The sequence below is a fragment of the Garra rufa genome, chromosome 6, assembly GCF_049309525.1.
Source record: "Garra rufa chromosome 6, GarRuf1.0, whole genome shotgun sequence".
In the NCBI taxonomy this organism is placed as follows: Eukaryota; Metazoa; Chordata; class Actinopteri; order Cypriniformes; family Cyprinidae; genus Garra; species Garra rufa.
In genome coordinates, this window is record NC_133366.1 from 10,233,765 (window position 1) to 10,260,892 (window position 27,128).

The 27,128-nt window shown below is 36.0% G+C and overlaps 1 protein-coding gene across 1 annotated transcript; it reads left to right on the top strand.

Moving 5' to 3' along the window:
- The first annotated feature begins 4,198 nt into the window (after positions 1 to 4,198).
- spred2a (sprouty related EVH1 domain containing 2a) lies at positions 4,199 to 26,578 on the top strand. Its single transcript, XM_073842937.1, has 6 exons — positions 4,199 to 4,573; positions 15,949 to 16,132; positions 16,213 to 16,381; positions 16,468 to 16,532; positions 22,502 to 22,651; positions 23,810 to 26,578. Exons 1-6 carry the CDS (start codon positions 4,548 to 4,550, stop codon positions 24,497 to 24,499), a joined length of 1,284 nt encoding a protein of 427 aa, XP_073699038.1. The 5' UTR covers positions 4,199 to 4,547; the 3' UTR covers positions 24,500 to 26,578.
- Positions 26,579 to 27,128: the final 550 nt, after the last annotated feature.

Sequence of the window (27,128 nt, forward strand, 5' to 3'; positions counted from 1 at the left end):
CATTTGCTGATCAACCTGCAACCATGATCCAAAAAGCAAACTGACCACCTTGAGCTGGTGTTTTTTTATCAGCATATTACACTCTTTGTTGTTTTCTAAGTAGCCTATATGTATTTGAAGTCATAAGTTTACATACACCTTGCAGAATCTGCAAAATGCTAATAATTAAAGAGGGATCATAAATTGCATGTTTTTTTATTTTATTTAGTACTGCCCTGAATAAGCCTTTTCACATAACAGATGTTTACATTTAGTCCACAAGATATACCTCAATTTACACAAATGAAGCAGTTTGAAAGTTTATATATTGATTATTAATACTATGTCATTACCTGGATGATCCACAACTTGTTCTCTAATGATAAGTCTTGTTTTTCCAACAGTGATTGGTCTGTATTTGTAAACTGGTGACTAATACACAGCTTTTGCAAACAATAAAAACACTCACTGATCCTCCAGAAGGAAACATGATGCATGGGTAAATCATTCTTATTTTGTCTTCTAGAAAATATGTATGCATTTTATGTAGCTTCAAAAGGGCAGTTCTAAAAACAAAAAAAGGACAATTTTCACCAATCATCAATTCAAAAGTTTACACCCCCTGGCTCTTAAAGGGACAGTTCACCCAGAAATGAAAAATCTGTCATCATTTACTCACCCTCAAGTGTGAGTAACCTATAACCTGTAATTAAGTTTCTTCTGTTGAGCACAAAAGAAAATGTTTTGTAATCTGGATCACATGATCAGTTCCCAAAAATCAAATACTTGTAATTAGAGTATATTACATTTTATAATGCTCATAATCAGATTACAGTTACTTTTTGATGGATTGCATGATTATTTACACAATGCCAGTAAATCAGTTTATTAATTCTCACTTTTTTCTCGTTTAAATTTTCCTTTCTAAAAATCATACTGTGTGTCATACCATTTCGCTATGACTATAATCACAATATAGAATGGTTATATAAATGTCATGTAAATAATTTAGTAAATCTTTTATAGTATTAGAAGAAATACTAAGTCAATGGTTACCAGCAACTGTTTGGTTATCTCTTTGATGTAGTATGTTGCATTGAGCATCAGTTAACATTTGCAGTTTTGATAATCCAGGTGAAAACACTACAAAATGTAAGCGTATTATAAACATATCTGGGTAGATTACTTACTAATTGTAATCTGTTACTAATTCCAGATTACATGACACAAACTGTAGTTAGTAACATAATCCATTATATTACACATTTTAGATAATATAATCAGACTACTTTTAGATGACTTTTAACCTAACTCTTTCATCACATTTTAAAAAATTATTTAAACAGGATTATCTTGTACCATATTAACATAAAAATACAAAGATTAAGAAAATATATTACATTCATTGTTATTAACAGCATGAAGTGCATTAAACATTATATCGGGTCAAGGTTTCCTAAACTGGTGTTTGCGAAGGAACTGCAGGGGGTTTGTGAGTTTAATTCAATTTTTTTTATTAAATCATAAAAAAGTTCAATTAAAGTAAAAAATCAATAAAAAAAAATCAAACTAAAAATGAAATATTTTATTTGTTTACCTGCATGTCATGTGACTACATCCAACGTCAGAGAACATGCAAATGTTTTACTATATTAATTTTAAAATCTCAGGGCTACTTCTAGTAAATGTCTAGGAGAAAGAGGATCAGATGACAAAAAATGTGAATGTGAAAATGTGAAACCCTTCCAAAGACATAGAAATAAATGACCTGCAGAGTGTTAATTCAAATAAAAATGAATGTGTTCATCAGTAGTTGATGCAATGTTGAAATACTTCTTAAACCTGAAATGATTTTTTTTAAACCTGACTGAGCAGTAGACTGTTTTTAGAAAGAAAAAAATAATAGATGAAAAGGGGGATTTAGGGACAATCAATAAAGTATAAATATTTTACTGCTATTGTATACATAATTACTAATCAAATCCATAAAAATGTAATTTACTCTAATTACAAGTACTTAATTTTTTAGAATCTGATTATGTAATCCAGATTGCATGTAACCTGTTACTACCCAGCTCTGATTATAAATGAGCATTTTGCAAATTCTTCAAGGCTAACTTCAACTACATATATGTAATGTTTCTTTAAATTACTTTTAGCACAATAAACATCCTAAGTAGTCACTTTTTCCTTGAAGACACACTAGATAAAGTATTTTAACTTATTTTAAATGCCTTGTATTTAAATCTAATAACATTTAATTATGAAGCAAATGTAGTCATTCTGAATTTGAAAAAAAAAAAACTTTTAAATTAAACCAACGACCTATGAATTTTGAATCAAATTAAAGGAGTAGTTCACTTTCAGAACAAAAATGTCCAGATAAAGTACTAACCCCCTTGTCATCCAAGATGTTCATGTCTTTCTTTCTTCAGTCGTAAAAAAGAAATGGTGTTTTTTGAGTGGTTTTGAATGGTGCCCCCGAGTTTGAACTTCCAAAATACAGCTTCAAAGGGCTCTAAATGATCCCAGCCGAGGAAGAAAGGTCTTATCTAGCGAAACGATCGGTTATTTTCTAAAAACATTTACAACCTATATACTTTTTAATCTCAAATACTTGTTTTGCCAAGCTAGACAAGACGAGCATTTGATTTTAAAAAGTATATAAATTGTAATTAAAAAAAATAATAATAATAACCCATCGTTTTGCTAGATAAGACTCTTTTTTTCCTCGGCTGTGATCGTTTAGAGCCTTTTGAAGCTGCATTTTGGAAGTTCGAACTCGGGGGCACCATAGAAGTCCATTATATGGAGAGAAATCCTGAAATGTTTTACTCATAAAACATAATTTCCTTACGACTGAAGAAAAAAAGACATGAACATCTAGGATGACAAGGGGTTGAGTACATTATCTGTACATTTTTGTCCTTAAAGTGAACTACTCCTTTAAGTTCGACCAACGATCGAAAAATAACGCTGCCCGCCCCATGGTTTTTGAAATGTCACACAATCCTAGAACTACACTCTTAAAAATAAAGGTGCTTTAAAAGGTTCTTCAGGCGATGCCATAGAACACTTGTCTCCAACTCAATTCCTGGAGGGCCACAGCTCTGCACAGTTTAGCTCCAACCCTAATCAAACCCACCTGATCCAGCTAATCAAGGTCTTCAGGATTACTAGAAACTTCCAAGCAGGCGTGAGTTGGAGTTGGTTGGAGCTGAACTCTGCAGATCTGCGGCCCTCCAGGAATTGAGTTGGAGACCTCTGCCATAGAGGAACCATTTACGGTTCCACAAAGAGCCATTCAGTCAAAGGTTACTTAAAGAACTATCTCTTTCATACCTTTTTATAATCTGAAAAACCTTTCTTTCACCCCAAAGAAGCTTTTGTAAAACAGAAAGGTTCTTTAGATGTCTAAGGTTCTTTATGGAACCATTTAGACAAAAAAGGTTCTTCTATGGCATCGTGAAGCACCTTATTTTTAAGAGTGTAGGCCTTTATGGCTTCTTGCTAGTACAATATGTGACCCTGGACCACAAAACTAGTCATGGTATGTGGTCCAGGGTCACCTATTGGTTTGTTAGGATAGGACAATATTTGGCCGAGATACAACAATTTGAAAATCTGGAATCTGAGGGTGCAAAAAAATGTAAATATTGAGAAAATCACCTTTAAAGTTGTCCAAATGAAGTTCTTAGCAATGCATATTACTAATCAAAAAATAAGTTTTGATATATTTACGATAGGAAATGTACAAAATATCTTCATAGAACATGATCTTAACTTCGTATCCTAATGATTTTTGGCATAAAAATGTATCATTTTGACCCATACAATGTATTTTTGGGTATTGCTATACCCGTGCTAGGTCCAGGGTCACATATATTTTGCATCTTAGACCAGCTAGAAACCAGCTGCCATGCTTAAACCGGATTTCTATCAGTGCCAGAACACAAAAATGTGTGTTCTCCTAAACTTTGTTCACTGTAAGTTTTAAATCCCGGATGCCTTACAGGGAAAATAATAAATTAGACCGACAGATTAAGGTGAGAGGAGGCACTAGGTGGCAGGACGTTGGCACAGCCCGTCACACCGGAGATCCCTCAGTCCAAAACGGGCTGCAGTCGTTCCAATGTGACGTCATTGCTTCCGCAACACCCCCCCTCCCCCCCTTCTCCTCACTGCCCCCCCACCTCCAGTGTCGGCGGCTCTCGCCTGCTGCTGACTACACAATCCAACATGGAGTAATGAGAGATGGGGCTCCTCTTCGAGACCAGCGCGCAGTCTTCAGCCACGGCGGGCGACGCGAGGCGAAAAACCATCGCTGTAGCCATCGGGATGTTGCATAACGCGCGGATTAACCAGATGCATGGCAAACCGTGAGGGATAAAGTGCGGTGCGCGGAGAAAGAACGACAAGAAGGAACGCTGAAACGGATTTGGGGGAAACTCGTTGATGCACTGGACTTTTAAAAAAAGGCGAGGTGGAAAATCGAGACGACATGAAGCCCGAACGCTGCGTGCCCGCGGTGGGATATTATTTCTATTGTAGGTGAAACGTGGGGAAACATGACTGAGGAATCGCACCCAGACGAGTGAGTATTCACTTTTTGCGAAAACGACGCATGTGGACACGAATGGAAATCGTATGCTCGTGTCCAAGAATGCGTTCCCGAGCCATACGAGGGGTCAGTCAGATGCAGGGAATTCGTGCATGCGCTTCCGAGGGGGACGTTGGAGATGTTAATACTAAGAAACAATGCGGTGTCAAAGAGATTTGAGTGCTGGGCCCCTGCTGCAGGGCTCTGGTCTCAAACCGAGAAGGGGGGAGGAGGAGGGGCTCGAGCGGAAACATTTTGTGGAGGGATCCTTTACTGAATACCTTCTATCACGTCGACTCTAAAGGCGATTTACCGCTCCGAGGGAGCAAATAGGCTACTGCAAAGTTTATAAACACACAACGCTTGAGCAACGAGCTCGTATGCGCCCTCGGAGCGGCCGTTCTTAGCGTCTTTCTTTGTGGTGGTCTGACATGCTATATCCGCCATTTCTTTTTCGTGAATCGCTCTCATTTGCATACTGTCCTTCATTCATAAAAATACAGACGGGGGCGCGCACAGCGGAGAGAGCGCCTCAGAGCTCTGCTGATGTTAAAGCAGGCCCTATATGGCATATATAGGCCTATATGTGCTTTTAAATGTTCAGTTTCTTTTTTTTTGCAAGAAACAAAAGCGATTGTAAACATACGATCGCATGATCGTAGCGCACAGTATCGGTTGTCGCAGCAGTAGCAAGTATATTTTAGTGTTTGAGTTTTTTTTGCCACATTCTTCAGCCTGACATAAACACTCATATCTCACGGTAGTTTGACTCAAGCCGATCAGAGTCTCGCTAATAGCATTAGGGCCGAGTTAAACGGCTCGTTAACTTAGTGAGCTCTTTAGGGGCTTAAAATTAACTTCTGTAACATACACTCAACCTGTATTAACAAGGTGATGTTTATTTGGTTTGTTTTTATGTGGCAGTCCGTTTTGATAAAACGATTACGTGAGTTTTTAGCGTTAATACTTGTGTAAGGAGTAACACATATTCTTAAGAAACACTATCATTTTGTTTCAGCGTGTTTCTACACTACACTACAGTATTTTACAGTAAAATACTTGTATACAGTATAAGCTAAAATTACCACTCCTACGCCAATTGAAAATGGACATTTTATATTTTGAGCTTGAATTGTCATATTTACTAATTCACAAACAATGCTAACATATGCGTGCGTTTGTTTACTCGTGTCAAAAACATTTATTTTCCTTTTCTACCCTTTACAAAGTTAGCCAACTGTTTTTAAAACTTAAAACGTAACACTAAGGTTTATCCATGAACGTGAATCATAAAACCAGTCTTAAGTAGGCTATATTTGTAGCAATTGCCAACAATACATGGTATGGGTCAAAATTATTGATTTTTAATTTATGCCATAAATCATTAGGATATTAGGTAAGGATCATGTTCCGTGAAGATATTTAGTACATTTCCTACTGTAAATATATCAAAAGTTAATTTTGGATTAGTTATGGATAGCTACGAGCTTCATTTTGACAACTTTAAAGGCGATTTTCTCAATATTTTCATTTTTTTGCACCCTCAGATTCCATACATCTATGAAAAGCTTATTTATTCAGCTTTCAGATGACACATAAATCTCAGTCCCAGTCTTATGACTGGTTTTGTGGTCCAGGGTCACATTTTCTGATATGTTCATTAAGTGTAAATCCATATATTGACGCGATTGTGTTAGTGAACTAATGGTCACTTGTTGCTACGGTTACCTTTTGGCGCCAGGGCGCATTCTGCCTGAACTTGTAATCCAACTTTTTTGATTACTGAAACATCGTGTTAAATACACTGACCACCCTAAACTTTTTGTAGCAGCGGCCTGTTGTGCAAAAGTGAAATTTTTCATTTTAATTGCTTGAACTCAACTTGTATTTCCTCTGCTTGAGATGTATCACCCCGAAGCTGGTGGGGAATTTTTCTTATTTAAATTTATGGCACCTTCACGCCCGTTTGAGTAAATACGTGTGTCACACTGGGATGTAAAGGCCCATATAATAGCCCGAGGTTGTGAAATGTTGACTTTTATCGGCGGAGGGGAGGGCTACGGGCTGCTCCAAAATGGGAGGAGGTTTCTGAGAAGGCGCTCCCGGGATGATTGTGAAGGGAAACAATGGTGAGAGGATTAAACAAAGATCCGGCGGAAGTGAATGAGGTGGGTGAAGCGGTGAAGCGTAACTTCGCTGTCACGCCCCTCGATTGTTTGATTCTCAATGACGTGCCAATAATGAATGGATTACTCCGCACAATTCATTTCACTGCAAGGAAATCGTTCTCCTTTACTTAATAGGCATATCTCTCTTTTTGTGCAGTCTAAATCGTTATGGCCCCAGGTATTACAAATCGGAGTTTCATGTCTTGCAAGTTTGAAACGTATATGTGGGATGCTTTAACAACAGTTAAAACGTCTGAATGGCTTTGTGTGAGGTTGCAAAGCAGTTGCAAAACAAATTTGAGACTTCATATCAGAGGTAACTTCTGACCCCAAAACACAAAAGTGTTCAAATGCTTTTTATTTTTATTGATTTTTTTTTTTTTTTTACAAACTTAAAGGGGTACAGTCAAAACAAAAATGGGTTAGACTCCAGATATCATTTTTATATATATTTTTTAACAGTGGGTGCAGGACACTATAGTTCGTTCATGTAAGTGAGGATAGCAAAAAAACAAAAACAAATAATACATACAGTAAAACTGATTGGGGCCAAAAATTATTCAGACACTTTGACCTGACCATGTTTTGCTTAAGTGTTTTTTCTGTAATTGCTTATGCAAACTTTTTTTTACCACAGACTGAACAAAATTAGACATTGCTTGGTAAATGGCCAACAGAGTATTGATAGTTGTGTAAATATTGTCGTACTAACAGTTTTTGAAAAAAAAAGAAAAGTCATCATGTATTCATCATCAAGTTGTTCCAAACCCTTTTGAGTTTCTTTCTTTAGTTGAGCACGAAAGAAGATATTTTGTCGGTAAACAAACAGTTGACTGAGGGAATGACTGAGATTTTGAGATCCATCTTTTCACACTGAGGACAACTGAGGGACCCATGTGCAACTATTACAGAAGGTTCAAACACTCACTGATGCTTCAGATTGAAAAATGATGCATTAAGAGGTGGGAGTGAAAACTTTTGAACAGAATAAAAATATGTGCATTTTTCTATGCCTAAATATCATTTTTTTTAGTGCTGCCTTCAGAAGTTACAGAAGATGCTTAAATGTTTCTCAGAAGACAATTTTTTTTTAATATTTCCTGATCTTCAAATTCCAAAAGTTTTCACACCCCAGCTCTTAATGCATCGCTTTTCTTTCTGAAGTATCAGTGAGTGTTTGAACCTTCTGTAATAGTTGCATATGAGTCTCTCAGTTGTTCTCAGTGTGAAAAGATGGATCTCAAAATCATACAGACATGGTTGGAAAGGGTTCAAATCAGGGATGGAAATTAGCACCCACCACCAGCCAAATGCGGGTGATTTTGTGTTGTGGCGGGTAAACTCGCTTCACCCACCGGCCTCCGTGGCGGGTAAATAAAAATAACATACTTCAACCGGACGGCGTGAGTCGGTAATGCACCCTAACGTTGGTTGCGAACTGCAGTTAAAATACACTAAGAAGACGACGGCGGACACACAGAAGGAAAAAATTGCTTATAAAGTGGGTGTGTGACAGGTATGGATGTGGAATGGTGTTTGGCAAAGATTTTTTGGAGGAAAAATTTTAAGTCTTTTTTTTTTTTTTTTTGCTTTGATCCCTGGGTTTGTAAGAGAGAGAGAGAAAATGCCAGTATTTTATTGAGACTTGAGATTAAATAAACTGCTCAAGTATAGTAGATCTTGTAGTATTAATTTTCACATGCAGCTACACATTGTCGGTTAAAAACATAAAGTGGCTGGTAGATTTTGAAATGTGGACAAAAAAGTTAATTTCCATCCCTGGTTCAAATACACAAAAATGTTGAAAAACCAAATAATTTGTGAGACCTGAAGGATTTTTCTGAAGAACATCAGGCAGTTTAAGTTGTTCTTGCTACTTCCGGTGCGCTACTGCAAATGATCTCTGGGCCATTATGTCTTGTGTCAAAATGCTTATCTGCTCTCGCTGATTATTAACTGTATAATTCAGGTTCATTGTGACTGAAAATTTAGGGATAAAAGTCACTGTTAGGGATTGGCAGCTTTAAAAGATTAAAAACTGAAAACCTGTCATTATTTACTCACCCTCATGTCATTCTGTTGAGTAAATGATGACAAGATTTTTGGTTCTGGGTTTTCTGGAAACTCTAGAATGCTGTTTGTTTGACTTTTTTGGAGTGGAATGCGAGTTCCTCAAAAACGTGCTGAGCAAACCAGTGGCTCCCCATTGGTAATGACTGTAGCCTGAAGGTGTGTGTACGTGCTCACGTGAACTGGCTGGCGCCCAGACCGCAGAGCCGGATGCCCTCTCCAGCCTCTGGGCGTTTGGGAAGAGCCGTTGGGGAGGGGAGGAATGCGATCTATATTGATCACACCGGCTTGACCTATATGCAGCACCATTATGGGTCAATAATATCTGAAAGGGGCCGAGAGTGACATTGAGGTAAAGTCAGTCCACATGAACCCTCTGCATAGTTCTGATGGATTTACCGTAAGGATAAGGATTGATTTCCGAGCCAGCCGCTCACTGGAAGCCTGAGGGGTAGCGAAATGCAGAATGACGAGACTGCAGCGCTCTGATGGGAATTAAGTTTTAAAGAGCGGAAGACGATCGGAATGAAACGCTTTTCCTTTGTATGTTGTTCAGTGTGTGGGAGACAATGGTTGCTATGGCAGCTGCATATGTCACTGCATTGTGTACACTGTGAATTAGCCACTTTCACATTTACATTTAATCATTTCGCAGATTTAATCCAAAGCGACTTGCAAAAAAATTAGAAGATAATTTATTGATAAGTCTTATGATCAAAATCTTGTATTACGCTTTGGGCGCAAAATCATGTCATTTTGACTAAAAAGAAATCAAAAATAGTCTATGTATATACAGTGGCATGCAAAAGTTTGGGAACCCCTTGCAGAATCTGTGAAAATGTGAGTAATTTTAGAAAAATAAGAGGGATCATACAAAATGCATGTTATTATTTATTTAGTTCTGTCCTGAGTAAGACATTTTACATAAAAGATGTTACATATAGTCCTCAAGAAAAATATTAAAATTATCCTCTTCAAAAGTTTGGGAACCCTTGGTTCTTAATACTGTGTGTGGTTACCTGAATGATCTACGACTTTTTTTTTTTTTTCATGGTTGTTTTTATGTTTGTTCTGAACAGTAAACTGAGCACTTTAAAATCAGTTTTTCAGATGCATCTTTTCACACTGAGGACAACTGAGGGACTCAAACATAACTATTAAATAAGGTTCATACATTCACATGCATTAAGAACCGGGGGTGAAAACTTTTGAACAGGATGAAGATGTCCAAATTTTTTTTTATTTTGTTGAAATATAATTTTTTTCCATTTAGTACTGCCCTTTGAAAGCAAAAGAAGATACTTGCATATTTCCCGGAAGACAAATTAAGTACTTGATCCTTAAATTGATCTCTCAATGCATCGTGTTTCCTTCTGAATGTTTGAACCTTTTTAAAAGAGTGTTATTTTAATAATTTCAGCTATGTTTTTGTCTTGTGGATTATATGTAAACATCTTGTATGTAAAATATACTACTCAGGATGGTACTAAATAAAAAACAACATGCATTTTGTATGCTTTCTCTTATTTTGTTAAAATTATTTACATTTTCAGAGATTCTGCAAGCGGTTCCCAAACTTTTGCATGCCACTGTAAGTAGTCATGTGGCAATTCCTAGTTTTGGAAAGTCATGAGTTTTATAGGTTTATCTGTTTATAAAGACAAACCAAAATATGAGATTGTATGAGGGCTGCTCGATTTTGGCAAAAATCATAATCACAATTATTTTGGTCAATATTGAAATCATGATTATTTAACACAATTACGACTGGGTCCAAAACAGAAAAAAAAGATACAAATGAAAAAAAAAAAAGTGCTTTCTAAAGTAGTCTAACAATGCTAGAGAAACGGAATGTAATTATTTGAACGTAAAATAAAACGGTGTCTTTTTATGAAAGTCACGTTACATGATTTTGCTGATTTGCATGTGAAATTAGGCTTTTATGGAGGAGCGCAATAATCTTTTTATCTCGATTGCTGTATATTCATGATTGTTTGAAGCCGAAATCGAAACTGAATTTTGATTAACTGCACAGCCCTAGATTGTATATGCATAAGTCTGAAAGTAATTTTACAGAATCCAGCAAATGGCCTAAGATATATTGGAAATGAACTCATGTTCTTGCTGTTTATGTTTATTTCTCAACATATGTTTTTTTGTGATTTTTTTTTTCCTGTGTGAACAGCCTGTAATGTTCTCCATGTTACTTCTACTACCAAAAAAGTTGAAAATGTACTCATCCTCAGGTTTGTTTCTTCAAGGCAACAGATTTGGAGAAATGTGGCATTACATCACTTGCTCACCAATGAATCCTCTGCAGAGAATGGGTACCGTCAGAACAGTTAATAAAAACATCACAATAATTCACAAGTAATCCATAATAACACTTCCTTCAGTGAAAAGTCCTATTCAGTTGTCAACTCGCATCAAAATCCACCAACATATTTGTTTTCGACTGTTTTTATTTGTAAATGATGCTTGATCTGTGCATATTTCTCTCCTATATTAGATGAGATGACTTTTTCCACTGGAGAAAGCAATATTATGCATAGAGGACTCATATTTTAGCCAGAAGCAATGATGGGCTGGAGTCATTACTTATGGATTATTGTGATGTTTTTTTATCAACTGTTTGGACTCTTATTCTGACGGCACCCATTCACTTCAGTGAGCAAGTGATGTAATGCTACTTTTCTCCAAATCTGTTCTGATGAAAAAACAAACTCATGTACATCTTGGATGCCCTGAGGGTGAGTATATTTTTTGGTCAACTATTATTTAAACCAATCATATTTCAAGATACCTCCCAAAGTGCCACGTATCAAATGGCAAATGAAAAAAGAGGCTCAATTTCTGAACATTTTTGTGTAGCTGTTAGTGGACTTAAATCATTGTGAACTGTTTTGAAGTTGAAGCACACAATTTATGTGTTTCCTTGATCAAACACTGTTGACATTTCCATTCTTTGCAGATGCTTTTTTATTACCAAAGCAGCTGAAGAAAATATGAGGGTGATTTGTATTTGCTATTTGAATTTAGACACTTCTGCTACACTTTAAAACACATTTTTAAACGTTTAGACATCAGCTGTGAACCAAGTGTGTAGGAAAGTTGAAGCCGTAAATCAGCTGTTCTGATGCTGATGGGCAAATTTAATTCCAGCGTTAATTCAAAGCCTGTAATTGAGGCCTGTAGATGTGTGTGAAGTTCCCATGCTCTGCCGCAGTCAGTATGTAAATTATATCCTGAGAAATCCTGATCTCAAGTTTTGCATTTGCTAAACCGTCTGTCATATTTTGCACATGGTTGCACACAAACTGTCAGCCGTTTTATTTTGGACAGCATTATCATATCTCAGCATAAGGCCTATCAGTGTCTTTAAACAACGACCGGAAATCTCATTAGCATAACGAACATCATCCTCTTTAAGATTTCAATAGAAGCCTCATTTGCAATGCAGAGCTGTCATTTGGGAGCTCAGGCATCTTACGGAATGGATTATGATGTCATCGGTATGAGTCATGTCTGAGCCAATCAGGCTGCCAGGTTGCTGACACATTAGCATAAGCTTTGACATCATTGAACCAAGAAGCACAGAAGGCTCATTTGACAATCGCAAAAACGCTTACTGACACTCAAGTCAGCAAATTTATATTCATAAATATTAGTGCTGGGCAACTATTAATCACGATTATAAAGTCAAAAAAAAAAAAAAATCCAAAATAAAAGTTTTTATGTACTATGTGTGTGCACTATGTATATTTATTATGTATATATAAATGCACACACATTTTGATATATTAAATATATCAAATAAACACATGTAAATATACACTAAATATATACTGTATGTGTGTCTTTATATATAGATGATAAATATATACAGTACACTAATAAATACTAATAAATATCTATACATTTTTTGTATTTTACATTTTTTATAAATGTTAATTTGTGGCTGTCTTTCTCTCTCCTTATATACAGTGCCTTGCAAAAGTATTCATACCCCTTCATTTTTTTTCACGTTTTGTTGCAGCATTATGTTAAACTGCTTTAAATTACTTTTTTCCCCACATCAATCTACATCTCATACACCATAATGACAAAGCACTAAACAGGTTTGTAGCAACTTTGCAAATTTATTAGAAATAAAAAAACTGAAAAGATCCCATTGCATAAGTATTCATACCCTTTTCTGGGACACTTGAAATTTAGCTCAGGAGCATTCATATTGCTTCTAGATGTTACTACACTTGGAGTGGAGTTAAACTGTGGCAAATTCATTTGAATGAGTATGATTTAGAAAGGCACACACCTCTCAAAAAAGGTCTAACAGCTGAAAATACACATCAGAGCAAAAACCAAGTCCTGAGGTCAAGATAACTGCCTGTAGAGCTCAGTGGCAGACTTGCGTTAAGGCAATGATCTAGGAAAATCTGCTGCATTGAAGGTTCGCAGAAGCATTATCCATAATGGAAGATGATTGGAACTAGGACTCTAGAAAATGTCTGCTAGCCCTCATCCAAGCTGACAGAGCTTGAGCGGTGAAAAGGTGAGGCAAAGAATGGCAGATAATTGCCAAATGCAGATGTGCAAAATGTGAAAAAAAAATGAAGGGGTATGAATACTTTTGCAATTATTTGATGCATTAACTAACAATGAGCAGAACATTAGTTAGTGTTTATGAACCTTTGTTAATGTTAGTTACTGTTCATTGTTAGTTCAAAGTTAGTTTAGGTCAGTTAAATAATATTAAAGGAGCAGTTCACTTCCAGAACAAATTTACGGATAATGTACTCACCTTCTTTTCATCCAAGATGTTCATGTCTTTCTTTCTTCAGTCGTAAAGAAATTGTTTTTTTGAGAAAAAAACATTTCAGGATTTTTCTCCATATAGTGGACTTCTATGGTGCCCCAAGTTTGAACTTCCAAAATGCAGTTTAAATGCGACTTCAAACAGTTGCGGTTGCCAAGGAACAAGGGTCTTATCTAGCAAAATCTTTTTTTTTAAATGACAATTTATATACTTTTTAATCTCAAACATTCATTTTGTTTTGCTCTGCCTGAACTGTTGAAGACAGTTAGGGTATGTTGAAAAACTCCCATCTCATTTTCTCCCTCAACTTCAAAAATGATTTCAAAATCATCCTACATTGCTACAGAGGTACCGACCCAGTGTTTGCAAAGTAAACATGCAAAGAAGATCAAACACCCTTAACCAAAATGGTAAAATAGCGATGTAGGGCGATTTTGAAGTTGAGGGAGAAAATAAAATGGGAGTTTTTCAACATACCTTTACTGTCTTAAACAGAAAAACAACAACCAGAAATCAGGCAGAGCTTGACAAGACGAGCATTTGAGGTTAAAAAGTATATATATTTTAATAATAATTTTAAAAAATGTTTGAAGTCGCATTTAAACTGCATTTGGAAGTTCAAACTCGGGGCACCATAGAAGTCAGGATTTTTCTCCATATGGTGGACATGTTTTCTTCAAAAAACAAAATTTCTTTATGACTGAAAGAAAGAAAGACAGACATGAACTTCTTGGATGAGGGGGTGAGTAGGGGTGTGCGATATGACGATTTTTGATCGTGGACGATTAAAATGTCTCCACGATCTGCTTTTGAATAAATATCGTAGTATCGTGCTACAGTGTGTCTCCGTCTTAATATACTGTACATTCACTCACGGGGCACTGCACTTATTCATATTCGCGATCACAAAAGTACATTATTTGAATGTGCTTCAAAGTCTTGCCGGTAAAATAACGCCATGTTCTGGCATGCGTTTCATGAGCGCGTAAACCTGAAGCACGTGCGCTAAAAGCCTGTCAGACAGCACCTGATTACTAAACTGAGCTATCTTTGGCGTTTAATTTGCTTATACTGTCAAAAACACGCAAGGATTACATATAAACACAGTCGGTTGTCTAAAGTGAAAGTAAACAGTTAAGAGAAAAACGGATGCGCGCCTGTATAGATGCGTGCAGCTCTGCGACAGAGCTAAACATGCTGTCGATTGTCATTAAAGGGACAGTACACCCAAAAATGTTGTCACTCACATGTCCTAAATCTCTATTAATTTTTTTCTTGTGCTTAACACAAAAGAAGATATTTTGAAGAATGTGGGTAACAGTAGCTGGTCCCCACTGACTTAAAATAAATAAATAAAATATATGGAAGTAACTGGGGACCCAGCAACTGTTTGGTTACCCACATTATTAAAAATAAGTTTTATGTTCAGCATGTTTTATGCTTAAAAAAAATGCAAGAGTGAGTAAATGATGACAGAATTGTCATTTTTGGGTGATGATACACTAATAAAACAAAACACAAAGGAAAATCACTCACTGCTCTTGACTGAAGAACTTCAATACAGTTGCTTTAAATGTTGCTTCTATGTATAATTTATGTATATAATGTATATAGTGTTTTATTTTTATATTTGTTAATTACATTTCTTGAATGCTACTGATAAATACATGGACTGTACCTGAAAATTAAAGCACTGTTTGTTTTATTTGTATAGTATGTGTATTTGTAACATGTAGCTTATCTTTGTTCTTATTTTTTAAAAACAAAGAAAATAATGACAAAGATTTTTTTGTCTTCGCCCACTTTGGCTTAAATATCTGCCATTCTTTTTATTTTATATTTTGTTACCTTGTAAGGTTTTGGTTTTAAAATAGAAAAAAATATTTGGCTGTACTACTCAGACAACTTGTAAAAAAGTAAAACCAACATGACAAAGAATCGTGATAAAAATCGTGAATCGTGATATTTCTTGAAAAAATCGTGATATGATATTTTTACCAAATCGCCCACCCCTAGGGGTGAGTACATTATCTGTTAATTTTTCGTTCTTGAAGTGAACTACTCCTTTAAAAAATGCTTTTGATTAGATAATGTTAAAAATAATATTAATATAATGTTACATTAACTAATGATAACAAATGGAACCTTATTGTAAAGTGTTACCATAAAATGCATGAAAGCAAACAGGAACATAAAGAGTAACTTTCTGAAAACTTGCCACATGTGTTTTAAACTAGACGTCTTCTTTTAATCATCTCTGACATTCTTATTTGTCATTGAACCACATCACAACATCCTTGCGTCTCTCCCCGCAGTGACAGTTACATAGTGCGAGTGAAAGCTGTGGTGATGACGAGGGATGAGTCTAGCGGGGGCTGGCTGGCTCAGGAGGGCGGTGGTCTCAGTCGAGTGGGTGTCTGCAAGGTGGTCCCAGCTGACCTGGAGCTCCTGGGACGGAACGGCTTTCTCATCTTTGGAGAGCGGCTCAAAGACAAGCAGGTTAGAGAGTTTGTCGACGTGATGTGAACCATTGTAAAATTACGTTCTTCAACCCTAATGACTCTGTTTGTGACGAGCAGGTGATCCTGCAGTGCTTTTTGAAGAAGGATCTGGTCTACACTAAAGCCACGCCCACTTTCCATCACTGGCGAGTGGACAACAGGAAGTGCGGCCTGTCGTTCCAGAGCCCCGCCGACGCCAGAGCATTCGATCGCGGAGTGAGGAAGGCAATCGAGGACCTCACAGAGGGTGAGTGGATCCGTGAGAGGTTTACTGTTTAATGTGTTACATGTTGAGTAAGATTCTAACATAAATCGTTTTTTTTTCCCCTCAAGGCTCCACTACTTCTTCCTCCACGCTGCAGAATGAAGCCGAACTGGGTGATGATGATGTTTTCACGGTGAGTCTCGGACTAGAGTGTCTATGTTTATGTATTTTCCTTCAGATAGCTTAAGGATTAGTTCACTTTCAGAATAAAAATTTCCTGATGATTTACTCACCCACATGTCTTCCAAGATGTCGTCTTTCTTAATTCAGTGGAAAAGAAATTAAGGTTTTTGAGGAAAACATAACAGGATTTTTCTCCATATAGTGGACTTCAATGGGGATCAATGGGTCGAAGGCAGTGCTGAATAATTTTCGTTATTTTTTCACAGATGAAAACGAGACAATAACGAAACAGAAACTTGTTTTCAATGACAAAAACTAGGACGAAAATGTTAGGGAGGGATGATTTGGGAAGAGATGCATTCAGAACGAATCTGCTTCATGGTTAGGAGGTTAGATGTGTACATTTGAACTATATCATAGCCAGTTGATCTATCCGGCAGGACATAAGCTAGCATACATTTTCTGCATGTCTCATAAAACATAAAAAAATTTCAATTTTACTCAATTCGGTCAGGTTTTGTGAGCGCAGACACCGAAGCGGCGCCTCTCATCACAGCGCACGAGTACTCTTTTGCATCTCATGAATGGAGAAATATACACAAAATGATTGCCAGTTTTGACAAGTGTTCATGTAAACACACTCGGTTACATCTTAGGTAAATGCAAACACTTGGGAGAATATCGGATGTTTATCAGTATATTGCATCCGTGCATTTGGTTTTAAAGGGGCCGCAGTCTAATTTAGTTGCAATTGTCTGTCACATTGATGTTAATCAAATCAAGCAACAAAAGAAAGACAGAAAATCACTCACTGCACTTGACTCACTCACTTTAGTAGCTCTAATAAAGATATCTAAATAAATTTGTCTGTTTGGAAGAATGAAGTTGTTAAAGAATGCATAATTAGCCTATATAACCATTGGCATTTCATTGAAAAGAAGACCATGTTCTTGTTTCTTTATGAAAAGTGGTTTCATTTAATTTGTATATATAGGCATGTTATGTCAGAAATGGTTAATAAATGCATTACACTGTAACTAAACCCATTAGATTTTACAGTAGGTTTAGTTGGCTAAAATCAAATGGGTTTAGTTACAATGTTATGCATTTATTAACCATTTCTCTAAATTTCCTAACTCATTATATGTGACCCTGGACCACAAAACCAGTCATAAGGTTAAATTTTACAAAACTGAGATGTATGTATAATATGAAAGCTCAGTAAATAAGCTTTCTATTGATGTATGGTTTGTTAGGATAGGAGAATATTTGGCCGAGATACATCTATTTGAAAATCTGAAATCTGAGGGTGCAAAAAAATAAAAATGCTGAGAAAATCACCTTTAAAGTTGTCCAAATTAGGTTCTTAACAATGCATATTACTAATCAAAAATTACATTTTGATACATTTACAGTAGGAATTTTACAAAAAATCTTCATGCAACATGATCTTTACTTAATTTCCTAATGATTTTTGGCATAAAAGAAAAATCAATCATTTTGACCCATGCAATGTATTTTTGGCTATTGCTACAAACATACCCCAGCGACTTAAGACTGGTTTTGTGGTCCAGGGTCACATATAGGTTTGAGATTAAGGTTTTATGATGATAGACACAGACAATTGTGCCACACAACATGCCTTTATATTAAATGTATTTATCTATATTAGAGCTACTAAAGTGATTGCTTGCTTAACATCAGTGCCACAGACAATAGCAACTACATTAGGCTGCTGTCCCTTTAAAAGCAAATGCATGGATGCAAAGTACTGATAAACAACGTCTGATATTCTCCCAACTGTTTACGTTCATCTAAGACATAAACGAGTGTGTTTACATGAATGCGAAAACTGAACCTGATCTGAATTTTTTTACGACAGTTGAGTTTCAGAGGCACAATGTGAGGTAGTATTTATTTTTTAACGGACTTAAGACTAAACCAAAATTTGCTGTCAAAATTAACACTGGTTCAAGGTCCAAATGCAGCTTCAAAATGGTTTACATGATCCCAGCCGAGGAATAAGGGTCTTATCTAGCAAAATGATCAGTACTTTTCTACGAAAAATACAAATTAATATATATTTTTAACCCCAATGCTTGTCAAATGACCAATCGTTTCACTAGATAAGACTTTTTTTTTTTTTTTTCCTCAACTGGGATCATGTGGAACCATAAAAGTCCACTATATGGAGAAAAATCCTGCAATGTTTTCCTCAAAAACCTTAATTTCTTTGCGACTGAAGAAAGACATGAACATCTTGGTTGACATGGGGGTAAGTAAATTATCAGGGAAATTTTATTCTGGAAGTGCACTAATCCTTTATGGAATTGGTGTATATTAATGATTATACTGAAATTATGCCTCTTCTTTTTATGCACTTTGACGATTCTTAGTAGTAAACGGCATAACTGACTCGCACAGATTGTTTCAATATGACGTCATGTTTTTGTGCACATTTTTGAGTGATGAAATAAACCGTTGAAGTGATTCACTTAAACAAATTTGAACTGATTCATAGAAATGAATCAAGGAGAGGTTTTAAAACACTCATTTTTACACCCATGCATCACTTAACTTTGTATATTAACAGAAAAAAAGTAAAGTGTTATTATAGTCTTTTTTTTTTTTTTTTCTAAACTGTAAGTATAGATGCTATTAATGCGTCAGTCACCAGTATTTTTCTGTTAGCTGGTTTTGTCAAGTATGTGTGTGTGTGTGTGTGGGCTGTGCTCAGGAAGTGACCTTTGCTCCCTTTCGTCCTCCGATTGCTCCTAATTCAACACAACAAAGCCACGCCAAAGTCTTCAGATACAAGAGTCCGCTTATCACACGCCTGCATTCAGAAACTCACGATTATAGAGTTACGAAACACAAACGTGTGTTTCTTCTGGTTTGACTTGAGGCTTTAGGTGTTCAGTGATCAGCGTTTGCCATGGTCTCTCAGCAGTGGTGTTCCTCTAATCGCTAACTTTAGAAGTTTATGACTCACAGCTATTCATACAAGCCCAGCCAGACACTGATTATTACTAATCAGAGTAGTCAGTCGCTCCTAAGTTTAGAGAGGGAGAGATGGGATGTGTGTGGTAGGTTTAGAATGGGCAGCAGCTGTTGGATGTCTAATTCCCTCTGAGGTAAAGTCTAAAGTGATAATTAGCACAGCCACAAATACATTTCCATCCAGACATTAGACACACACACAACTCTGCATGTACTTAGTATGCATGTAGTATGCATTCACACTCAAGACACTTTTATGGAAAAAAAGTTCTGTAATAAAAATAAGAAATAAATTATAGCCCATTTATAAGTAATATGAATGATCTAATTTAAAAACAGCACGTTTTATTTTAATTGATTATTATGTGTTTTTTTTTTGTAAATATAATGTGTAAATCACCTTATTTTTATGGTGAACATATCAAACATAGGGCTATCGCAAACGATTATTTTGGTAATTGAGTCATCAGTCGATTATTCTGACGATTATGTGATAATAAAAATAGACCTAAGCGAACAACAGCCTTTAAAATGACTTAAAATACATATAATAGCAGTAAGAATAATAATTAATTCAAATAAAGTATCAAAAGCAAATAAACAAATGATGATCAAGACATCAGTCGATTATTCTGACGATTAATCAAGTAATCAGATATTTACAATGAATTTTTTTGTGATAATTAAAATAGACCTAAGTGAACAACAGCCTTTAAATGACTTAAAATACATACATAATAGCAATGAGGCAATAATAATTAGTTCGAATAAAGTATTAAAAGCAAGTAATCATATGGTAATCAAGTCATCTGTCAGTTATTCTACCGATTAATAGAGTATTCAGATAATTATAATGATTTTTGTGCTAATAAAAATAGACCTAAGTGAACCACAGTCTTTAAATGACTTAAAATACATATTTAATAGCAATGAGGCAATAATAATTAGTTCAAATAAAGTATCAAAAGCAAGTAATCATATGGTAATCGAGTCATCGGTCGATTATTCTGACGATTAATCAAGTATTCAGATAATTATGATTTTTTTTTTTTTTGTGATAACGAAAATAGACCTAAGTGAACAACAGCCTTTAAATGACTTAAAATACATACATAATAGCAATGAGGCAATAATAATTAGTTCAAATAAAGTATTAAAAGCAAGTAATCATATGGTAATAGAGTCATTGGTCGTTTTTTTCTGACAATTAATCGAGTATTCAGATAATTAAGGAAGTGATCTTTGCTTCCTTTCGTCCTCCCATTGCTCCTAATTCAACACAACGAAACCACACCAAAGTCTTCAAAAGCAAGTAATCATATGGTATTCGAGTAATCAGATACTTATAATGAATTTTGTGATAATGAAAATAGATCTAAGCAAACAACAGCCTTTAAAATGACTTAAAATCCATGTATAATAGCAATAAGGTAATAATAATTAGTAAACAAAAGAGCTAATGTACATTATGCAGTTTAACAAATGACTACAGAGGGCGCCAATGGCCTGACAATTGTTTTTACAATTTACTGCGCAATTTAATTCTTGTTTAATATTTACTAAACAACATTTAATTCAAATCTTCACGTAATCTTTAATATTTGCCCGATTTCCTTATGACAGAAATGCTACAGCCACTGTAATTTCTTGAATATGTGGACATCAAAATGTGTAAACTTAGAGTCAGGGTTTAAACTTTTATTTTGAAATCGCGATGAACAGTTAGCATATTGAGAAAGATATTGACGTATTATACTGTGTTTGCATAGGTTTATAAATGATTTACCAAATCTGCTGAAATGGCGCATGTTGCGTTCCTATTAGGGGTGGCACGGTACATGGAAAAAAAACGAACCGTTCGGTTCGCTCGTCTCGGTTCGGTGCGTGTGTGCGTCACACGGTTCAACGTATGCGCAATGTAGCCTCGTGCACGTAGTGAGTGTCCTTTTTGCGCGAAATAAGAGGTGTGTGTGGACATACAGACAGTAAAAGTGGTGTGCCGCAGGTTACGTCACGTAAAAAAAAATGTTCCCAGAAGTCCAAAAAGATGCATAGCATTTGCTATATTTTAGTTAAATCGTCATTTCTTCCTATGTTGTGCATATTGGGGTGTTTATGTTATATTATGTTGTGTAGTTAATGTTTACTGCATTATTTAGCGTGTGTTTTTCACATGTGTCATCCTGATGCTGCAGCTGCCAGATCTGTGCTGTAAATTTAACAAACGTGTTTTACAGTGTAGCGTAGATTTCAGTCTTTGCAGAAGAAAGGAGCCAGATGACTTAAGAGAGGCGAGCTGTGTTTGTAATCATCTCAAGCTCTTTCTCTCTCTCTCTCTCTCTCTCACACACACACACACACACACACACACACACACACACACTTTTGAGTTATTGATGGCTGTGTGGCTCTCTGTCAACTCTTAAAGCAGATGCTCACACAAACACACACACACACACACACACACACACACACACACACACACACACTGCTGGCTCTCGTTCAGGCTCCAGGCTTCAGGAAGAGCCACAGGAAGGAGACATTGTGGATTTCAGGGGTTGAAGGTCAGAGATAATAGTGCTGATGATAGTACTCAAGCACTTCATTTACACAAACCTCGGGCGTCCGTACACAGGGTCAAAGGTCAAGCAGAATGACCCGTGCTGTGTTGTTGTGGAACGTCTGAAATGTTTTTAGACAAACACTTTCTGCTTATTTCTAACATGTTAAATGTGAAGTGATGATTTGATGCATTTCAATGTTCTATTTTTCTGCTGAATCCAAGTTATAATTAATCGTATATCACGGTCACGTTATAAATCTCGACAAGGTTATTTTTGCTTGAAATTCAGCGAAAAATACAACTGTGTGACCCTCGTTCAAGGGCGGGGAGCCATTTGGTTTGTGCCACCGTGATCCTGCCAACATGCTCAAATTGGGAAACAATTTCTATTCTTGCTCTCTCTGTCTGTCCGTCAGAATGCCACAGACAGCTCGTCTAACTCTTCTCAGAAGAGAGAGCCGTCCATGCAGACGCTCGCACCAATCAGCTTCTCCGAGCCCCACCACTGCATTCTGGGACATCTCTACGACCAACACAGACACTCTGACCGCTTCTACCTGGAACAGGTGAGTGTATGAAGAATTTGTTTGTCCAAAATTGAATTATTATGGCATGAGTCCTAACTTGCAGTATATTATTTAGACACTAGGGGCAGTATATTGTTTCTATTTTTATATAATTATTTTGAAATATTTTTTCCATTTTATGTATTTGTTTGAATCTTGTATACAAGTTTAAATCTTTTTTCAATAAATATATATATTTTTAATTAAGTTTATACAAAGTAAATTATAGAAACTTTATTTATAAATAAAGTATATATATATATATATATATATATATATATATATATATATATATATATACACACCCTATTTATGTGTTTGTGTAATATGTAATTCATTATATTTTATTAAATATTTATAATAGTAATAATAATAATATATACAATTATATTAATATATATATATACACACACCTTATTTGTGCATGTTTGTGGGTATTTATGTGTAATTTATTATATTTTATTACATATTTATAATAATAATACTAATTATTATTATAATATATACAATTATAATAATAATTATTATATTTATAATATTTTTTAAGTAATATTTGTTTAAAGTATTTGTTTGAATGTTAATGTTGAATGTTAAATATTTAAAAAATAAATGTATTTTTTAAATTTTGTTTATATAAATTAAATTATATAAACTTTCTTAACTTAACTTTTAAAAACTAATTAGGGTATATATATATATATATATATATATATATATATATACACACACACACACATACATACACATTATGTACACACATTTGTGTGTATCTATAGGTAATTTATTATATTTTGTAATTCAGTAAAATAAATTGAATTCATTTTTAGGTTATGAACTTAATTTAATTTGTAAAGTTTTAATTTTATTATTTTTAATTTTATTTTTAGTATAGCAATAACCTTTCATATTTCCTATGCAAAAGAGCATGTGTAAACATGACTTAATTTAGTCAAAAAGCATCACCCTGTTAAACTTGACCTGTGGACTGTTGTTTGATATTTTGCTTTTAATGCCTCTTCACTCTAAGCAGCGGAAATATGTGATATTAAATATTTATCATAAAATATGAAAGACTGGCTGTTATCTTTGTATCTGTCTATTCAGATATTTCTGGATATTTATCCATCTTGTGTTTAACTCTTTCTTTCTGCCACACAGACGGTGCCCATGTTCCCGTGTCCCCGTCACGTAAGGTTTCACGAGGAGGAAGAAGAGATTGTCCGGATTAACCCACGCGAGCGCTCTTGGTTAACGGGCTACGAGGACTATCGCCACGCCACCACAGCGACACGGGTCAAACCTCTGCGGGCAGACGCCACGGACGCTTACGTTCACCTCGCTAAGAGCGAACCTCCCAAACACGACTACACTTACTCGTACCCACTCAGTGGGGACGGACACACTCCCCGCGACGGCAAAACGGGCATCGGCGGCGGCGTGGTCACCGGTCAGCCGCGGGCGCTGACGGCCAAATGGCTGCCGCGGCGCGTGGAGGACAGCAGAGAGCGCTTACGGTGCGTGTACTGTCAAAACATGTTCAGTCCGGCCGAAAACGGACGTGGGCGCTGCCAGGAAGCTCCGGACCCCGTGCAGACCTGCATTCGCCGGGTGAGCTTCATGTGGTGTGCGGACAGCCTGCTCTACCATTGCATGTCGGACACCGAGGGCGACTATTCGGACCCCTGCTCCTGCGACGCCAGCGAAGAGCGCTTCTGTTTGCGCTGGCTAGCGCTCCTGGGACTGTCGCTGCTAGCGCCCTGCATGTGCTGTTATGCGCCGTTGCGAGCGTGTTACCACTGCGGCGTCGCGTGCCACTGCTGCGGCGGCAAGCACAAGGCCGCAGGGTGAGCAGAGAAACGCGAGCACACTTGCAGCTGGGAAAAACAAATGAAAAGTGGAAGAACGAACTTCTGTTTTGCTTCTTTTTTTTTTTTCGTTTCCCTTCCCACTGTATTTCGGAGGGTCGGTCCATTTTGGTTTCGTTTTCTCAATTTAATTGTACTGGACAGCTGTCCTGGTTTGTATTTTTCTTTGTTTTTAAAAGAGTAACCCTCAGCTTCCATTTAAAAAGACTACACGATAAATATTCATTTATATATGAAAAGTATATATAAATATATGTAGATATAAATATATAAATCCAGGTACTTTATATTTTTACGCTCATGTGCTTTGAAGGTTTGAGTTGTTATCTTCCTTCCGTCTCGTCTGTGTTTTAACATGTTCGTTCGATTTGATTTACTCTCCTGTCAGCCTTTCGTTATGTCTCTCCAGTCAGAGGCGTCTCTTCTACTGTGATCCACTCCGTCTAGATAAGACAAACCCAGAGGAATCCAAAATAGCTGACCTGTAGGACGGTAGATCTTGTGTGTGTGTGTGTGTGTGTGTGTGTGTGTGTGTGTGTGTGTGTGTGTGTGAGAGAGGTCAGAGTGGGTGTGGGAAATGTCATTTTGCCAAATTGCCAATATTAATTTGCTGTGTGGAAGATGGCAAACACATTGCTGCCCAAATGTAAAGTATGTGTGTGGGTGAATCTCATGTGCAGGTCATATTTCACCCCAAAATCAAGAGAAAATTGCTTTATTTTTGGACCTTTTAGCATTGTGGCATTATTTTCATGATGTTTTTTTTTTTTTAAGTTTGTCATCCAAAGTATAACTGCACTGTAAAAAACTTGGTGGTGAAACATTTTTCACTCAGAAACGAATAATTTCACAAAGTCTGAAAAATCATTTACAGTGCACAGTAATGCAAATAATATAATTCAAATTACTATGTAATTTCCATTATAACACAAATGCTTATCAGAAAAAGAGTACAGCAAAGATTATAAAAAAAGTCACTCCGAAACCACTTTTAAAGTGAAAGTTTGAAGTAGAAAGTCTGAAAAATCATTTACAGTGCACCATAATGCAAAACATATAATTCAAATTACTATGTTATTTCCATTATAACACAAATGTTTATCAAAAAAAAAAAAGAGTACAGAAAATATTACAATATTTATCCACCTTTTTTTCACATAAGAGCGGCCATTTGTAAATTTTATGGGTCAGGCTTCTGGTCTCATCCGCGTCCAGCTATTTTTATCTGTACAAAACAGTTAGTTTTGCTACTTGATATTGCAAATACGTGTCTTACCATATTATTTTAATGTATTATGTTAATTATGAACACACTAGTTTGTAATGCAAACAGTTTTAGCGTTTACTGCACGTTGTTATTCTTCTCGTTATTTCCCTATAGAGGCTAATGAGCATTTTTTCATATTCCAATAGAGTAATAAACTTGCTTGATTATCAAGAAAATGCTATCACAATGCATATACCTAAAAAAATAATCTGGTGCTTGCTTTTGGGGTGTGATATGAGCTGAACATGTTCTTAAAAGGTTTCGTGAGATGTATGTGCCTGTTATCGATGTTTTGAAACAAAAACCAGCCTCAAAATCGATGTACCCCTCCTACAGGACGAAAAACACGATGTCTTTTTTCTCTGCCTTTGTCTTAAGCACAACACAAACTAGTACAACTAACAAACAAGGAAAAAAAACAATCATCTGAACACTGTGCAAGTTGTTGTGAAGTTCTCAAAATCTATTTCCAATCGCTGGCCTATCAGCATCATCCTTCGAAACAGCATCCAGCCAATCAGTGGACTGTGACAGCGTTGTCATGACGACTGTGATCCTATTTGTCAGCTGAAGTTTTATGTCCTATTTGTCTCTCTCTCTATCTATCTCTCTTCCTGGTGTCTATCCTCGATCTCCCCCCCCCCTTCCTGTGAAAAGCTTTTGCAGTAGTACTATCTGACGCGTGACTAAAGAGGAGCAGTTTTATTTTTTTATTGGTGTCCAGGAGAGTGAGTTCTCTGTCTGTCTGATGCTCCTGAACATTCTGAGATTAAAAGAAAGTGCCTGAATCAGTCAGTCCGTCTCACCCCTTGTTACTTCCTCCTTTTGACATCCTTTACTCGCATTTGCCAACCAGTAAAGCGTCAGTTCTTGTTGAATCTCTTCCATGTTCATCTAACTACGCAATTCAAGATCATTTGTCGACTGAGATTTGTTGTTGAGTGAAACAGTAGGGCTTCAGAAGTAAAAATCGCATTTGTTTTCTCCATAGAGATTGTTTTTAGCAACAATATAAATGTTTTGCAAGCTCAGAAACTGTTAAATGTTGGTATGTCACAACTTTCAAATGTATTTAAAAAACTGTTCCCAACACTCAAACTATTTATATATTTGTATATATTTGAATATTTTGTAACAAATATATCAATAAAATATATTGAATATAAATATATATTTTTTGTATACATAAAATGACATATTTCTTTATATCTCTATATAAGTATTTACACATATATGCACCAGTGTCCTTCGAGCATCAGGAGGATATTATTATAGTTTTTATTATTATTCTGTTTTTATTTTTATATTTTAATTTTAATTTTAGTTGAATGTTTTTGTCTTTTTT